The sequence below is a fragment of the Otolemur garnettii genome, unplaced genomic scaffold (genome assembly GCF_000181295.1).
Source record: "Otolemur garnettii isolate 467f Iridium unplaced genomic scaffold, OtoGar3 scaffold00002, whole genome shotgun sequence".
NCBI classification, from domain to species: Eukaryota; Metazoa; Chordata; class Mammalia; order Primates; family Galagidae; genus Otolemur; species Otolemur garnettii.
The window spans coordinates 12,629,032-12,634,926 of NW_003852397.1; the positions used below are offsets into that span (position 1 = coordinate 12,629,032).

At 37.3% G+C, this 5,895-nt stretch overlaps 1 protein-coding gene across 1 annotated transcript in view; it reads left to right on the forward strand.

Annotated features, from left to right (window-relative positions):
• Positions 1 to 524: 524 nt before the first annotated feature.
• The window catches only part of LOC111724804 (amine sulfotransferase-like), a 16,112-nt gene continuing 10,741 nt past the window's right edge, over positions 525 to 5,895 (forward strand). The window contains exon 1 of the mRNA XM_023512350.1: positions 525 to 666. Coding sequence (XP_023368118.1) covers positions 525 to 666 — 142 coding nt within the window. The remainder of the gene's footprint in view (positions 667 to 5,895) is intronic.

Sequence of the window (5,895 nt, forward strand, 5' to 3'; positions counted from 1 at the left end):
TTGTAATATTCATTAAGGATTTTTTGAATTTCTAAGGGGTCTGTTGTTATTTCATCTTTACCATTTCTGATTGATGAGATTAGAGATTAGAGATTTACTCTTTACTCTAAACCCCTAGTTTAGACAACAATAAAAAAAGACCTAGCTGTGGACTCTCTGATGCACCTAACTAATTCACAAATGTTCCTTATGGCTATTCAAGTCTGGTGTTTATATTTTTTTATAGTGTAACGTATATCAAATCCCTGATAACATCATTTTTTGAAATTATTGCAACAATTACTTTCACCTCCTTTCCCCATACCTGCATGAATGGAACATATATGCAGAAAACCAAGGCCCACTGTTTGAACAGCAGGCACCTAAGTACTGGGACAAGTGACTCACCCAGAATTGATTTTTAGAGCTACAAGGTTATACATGTTTATGGGAAAAATAAAGAATCAATTTATTTTCTGAATATATGACTAGAAGTAAAGATAAGTTTCATTCAAAGAATTTTATTCTCTTGCAGGCACTGAATTATGGCAGATTTAGAAACAAATTTATTGAAATTTAAAGGATATTATTTTAGGAATGAAAGATTTAATATTAACTTGTTGGAAAACACAGATGATTTTGAAGTTAGAGATGATGATGTCTTCCTAGTCACGTACCCCAAATCTGGTAAGTTCATTATTCTGATAGCTAATCTAAAACATCAAATGATACTTTTAGAATATGGCAATTTAGTTTTTTTTACTAGTATTGCATATGGCATATATCATTAACTCATTGGACATACAAACATCCATCGGACATAGAAAACTATTCAATATCCTGTGAAAAAAGGTTTTTTATGATGCAGTTATCAATTATTTCTGATTTTGCAAAGGAATTAACAAAATGTTAAAATTATTAGACTTAAGATAATCTATCAAACACAGTATGTTGAAGTGATTTGTGAAAGGAAGCAAGAATATTTACCATGTAGGGAGGCACTTGGGACATATAAGGCTGGACAATTAGGTTCACAAACTCGTACTAGAAAAAGTGTTACATACCTCATTGCTGAATAGGTACTTCCCTTGGTAGGCTATGTATGGACACCATTGCCTAGTTTACTCAGGCAACGCTGAAGACTACCAATACCAATACTTAGGTAGTAAGGGAAACACAAAAAATGCATATTGCCTGTTCTTGCCACCAAGAGATGTATGTTCAATAAAGATTTAATTGAACAGGTGCAGATGATCATCTTAAGACAAGGAATAGTCTTTGGAGACAGTGGCTGGGACAGGAATTGTGGAGGGGTGGTAGTTTTGCTCTTAGCTGGGATCTCTTTTTTCATTTCAGATTAAAGGTACATACAATTAGACCACATTGCTCACATTAGTAAGGCAAAGTCTGAGTTGTAGCTCTGTGCCTCACACAGGAAGTATGCCAAAGTATGCCATGTAACTATACATTTTTCCTGCTGGAAAGGAAACCCTCCCACCCACAAAGCCCTTTCTTGGATTTGGTTAAGTTTTTCTCTCACGTGAGCATGTTGTTATTAATTCACAAATTTCTTTTCTTTTTTTTTTGAGACGGAGCCTCAAGCTATCCCCCTGGGTAGAGTGCCATGGCTTCACAGCTCAGAGCAACCTCCAACTCCTGGGCTCAAGCGAGTCTCCTGCCTCTGCCTCCCAAGTAGCTGGGACTACAGGCGCCCGCCACAACGCCTGGCCATTTTTTGGTTGCAGCCATCATTGTTGTTTGGCGGGCCCGGGCTGGGGATTCGAACCCACCACCTTAGGTGTATGTGGCTGGCGCCTTAGCCACTTGAGCCACAGGCACCGAGCCAATTCACAAATTTCAAAGTAGTGCTGAGTTCATGTGATGACTGTCTTTCCATTCTTGTACATTACTTGGGAGATTGTTCTCCAAATCCGTCTAAATTGTAACAAAGGATACAAATCTCCATCTTTTATATGGCTGGATAGTATTCCATTGTATACATATACCACAGTTTATTGATCCAATTTTGTACTGAGAGGCATTTCGGTCATTTCCTCGTCTTTGCAATTATAAATTGGGCTGCTGTAAACATTTGAGTGCATATGTCCTTATGGCAGAGTGACTATTTTTCTCTTGGGTAGATACCTGATAATGGGATTATAGGATCACATGGAAGGTCCGCTTTTAGTTCTTTGAGGACTCTTCATACTTCTTTCCATAAAGGCTGTGCAAGTTTGCAGTTCCATCAACAGTGCAGGAGTGCTCCCTTCGCTCTGCACCCATGCTTCTTGCATCTGCTGTTCGGGACCTTGAGATATGGGCCATTCTCACTGGGACCAGGTGATATCTCCATTGAAACACCAACATCATACTTTAAAGAATTTGAAAAGATAGTTTTTCATTTAGTATGGAACCAGAAAAATTCTGAATAGCTAATATAATTCTAAGAAATAAGCACAAATTTGGAGGTATCATGTTACCAGACTTCAAGTTATACAAGTCTATGGTGATCAAAACAACATCCTATTGGCATAAAAACAGAGACATAGATATATAGAAGAGAACAGAAAACCTAGCTATGAGACCAGTCCTATATCACCATCTGATCTTTGACAATGCAAACAAAAGCATACACTGGGGGAAAGAATGCTCTTTGTCTCTGATTATCAACATTCTTTGATAATTTTTCACCAGTTTGTTGGCTACTCTCTGCCCTCATGGGAAAAGATTTTGTTAATGTCTCTAGCCCAGATTTTAATGGTATTTGCTCTTTTTGTTATTGATTTCCTCGAATTCTGTGTAGATTCTAATTAGCTTTTCATCAGATTTGTAGGGTGCCAATACCTTCTCACCTTCTGAAGGTTGTCTCTTGCCTTTGTTGACTGTGCCCTTAGCTGTGCAGAAACTTTTTAACTTGATCAAGTCCCATTTATTTGTTTTTGCTGTTGTTGCAATTGCCTTTGGGGTCTTCTCTGTAAGTTATTTCCCAAGACCAGTGTTGCTAAGAGTTTTTTCCAGATTTTTTATAGTTTTATGCCTTAGGTTTAAATCTTTTATCCATCACGAGTTTCATGTCTTAGTTTAAATCTTTCATCCATCACGAGTTAATTTTTGTGAGTGGTAAGAGGCGTGGGTTCAGCATCAGCCTTTTACTTGTGGCTACCCAGATCTCCCAGCATCATTTATTAAATAGGGATTCTTTTCCCCAGTGTATGCTTTTGTTTGCATTGTCAAAGATCAGATGGTGATATAGGACTGGTCTCATAGCTAGGTTTTCTGTTCTCTTCTATATATCTATGTCTCTGTTTTTATGCCAATAGGATGTTGTTTTGATCACCATAGACTTGTATAACCTGAAGTCTGGTAACATGATACCTCCAAATTTGTGTTTATTTCTTAGAATTATATTAGTTATTCAGGGTTTTTCTGGTTCCATACTAAATGAAAAACTATCTTTTCAAATTCTTTAAAGTACAACGTTGGTGTTTCAATGGGGATTGCATTAAATCTGTAGATTTCTTTGGATAGTGTAGACATTTTAACAATGCTGATTTTTCCTATCGTATGCTATGAGCATACAATGTTCTTCCATTTGTTAACATCTTTTGCTATTTCTTTTCTCAAGGTTTCATAGTGTTCTTTGTAGAGATCCTTTTCATCCTTTGTTAGGCTTACTCCCAGGTATTTCTTTTTCTTTTAAGCTACTGGGAAGGGCATTGTGTCTTTGATTCTCAGGTTGACTGTTGCTGGTGTATATTGACTTGTGGACATTGATTTTATATCCCAAGATGTTACCCTATTTCTTGATCACTTCCTGGAGTCTTGTGGTTGAGTCCCAGAGGGTTGCTAAGTATGAGATCATTGCATCCACAAAAAATAAATGGTTCAACCTTTCTGTCCCCATTTGGATACCCTCAATATCCTTCTCTTGCCAGATTGCATTGGGTAGGACTTGTAGCTCTATGTTATATAGTAGTGGCAATAGTGCACATCCCCATGTGGTTCCAGTTCTAAGCGGAAATGCTTTCAGCTTTTCTTCATTCTGTAGGATATTGGCTATGGGATTGTTGTAGGTGGCATGTATCAGTTTAAGAAATGTCCCATGTATGCATATTTTCTTCAGTGTTCTCATCAAGAAAGATGCTGAATTTTGTCAAATGCTTTTTCTGCATCTATTGAGAGGATCATATAGTCTTTGTTTTCACTTCTGTTTATGTGGTGAATTACATTTATGGATTAGCCTATGTTGAACCAGCCTTGTTTCCCAGGAGTGATGACTACCTTATTATGATATATTACATTTTTGATGTGTAGCTAAATTCTATTTGCTAGGATTTTCTTGAGTATTTTTTTGCAACAATATTCATTTATGATATTGGTCTGTAGTTTTCTTTTCTTGTTGAATTCTCTCTTGATTTTGATATCAGGGTGATTTTTGCTTCATAGGAGTTAGGGAGGGTTTCTTCCTTCTCAGTATTTTGGAATAGGTTTTAAAATATAGGTTGCAAGCTCTTTGTGGAGGGTTTAGGGTTTGATAGAATACTGGTGTGTGAAACTGTCTGGTCTAGGACTTACTTTTCTAGGAGATTTTTAAATTTAATTTTGGTGCTTGATATAGATGTGTTCAAAAGTTCTTCCTGGTTGAGTATAGGAAGGTAGTGTGTTTCTAGAAATTGATCCATTCCCTCCACATTTTCAAATTTCTGTGCATAAATATTTTTATAGTATTTGGTGATGTTCTACTGTATGGCTATGGTATCTGTTGTAATGTCCCCTTTTTCATTTATGATTGATCTTATTAGAGATCTTACTTTTCTGTTTCTGGTTAATCTAGCCAAAAGTGTATCAATTTTATTTCTTTTCAAAGAACCAACTTTTTGATCTGTTTATCTTCCAAATAGTTTTGTTTTGCTTTGTTTTGAGGCAGGGTCTTTGTTACCCTCTGTGGAGTGCCTTGGTGTCATAGTTCACAGGAACCTCAAACTCTTGGGCTTAAGAGATCTTCTTGCCTCAGTATCCCAAGTAGCCTACCACAATACTTGGCTATTTTTAGAGAGGGGGGTCTCACTGTTAACTCAGGCTGGTCTTGATATCCTGAGCTCAGGCAATCCACTTGCCTCAGCCTCCCACAGTGCTAAGATTATAGGTGTGAGCACCCATGCCTGGCCCAAAATTGTTCTTTTGTTCATGATTTCATTTACTTCTGATTTAGTTTTGGTTACATCTCTTATCCTACTAAGTTTGGGATTGGATTGCTCTTCATTTTTCAGTTCCTTAATATGTTTCATTAGCTTATTGGTTTGTGTTCTTTCAGACTTCTGGATTTAATGGGATACATTTTCCCCTTGGGACTGCTTTTGCAATATCCTACAGGTTGTGATAGCTTGTGGCTTTGGTATCATTTTGTTAAAAAAAATTTAATGATTTCCTTTTTATCTCCTCCTTGACCCAGCTAGCATTCAGCAAAATGCTGTTTAGTTTCCATGACTTCGTGTGGGGATGTGTGCTTCTGTTGGGATTGAGTTCTACTTTTATTCTGTTGTGGTCTGTGAATATACACAGTATGATTTCTTTTCTTTCATATTTGCAAAGGTTTGATTTGTGTCCTAGGATATGATCCATCTTAGAGAATCATTATGAGCTGATGAGAAGAATGTATATCCAGTATATTGTGATATGTTCTGTATACATCTGTTAAGCCCATTTGTTTAGAGTTGTGTTTATGCCCATCATTTCTTTATATTTGCCTTCTTCTTGGAGGATCTGTCCAGTTTCTTTCTTCTTTTTTTTTTGAGACAGAGCCTCAAGCTATCCCCCTGGGTAGAGTGCTGTGGCTTCATAGCTCACAGCAACCTCCAACTCCTGGGCTCAAGCGAGTCTCCTGCCTCCGCCTCCCAAGTAGCTGGGACCACAGGC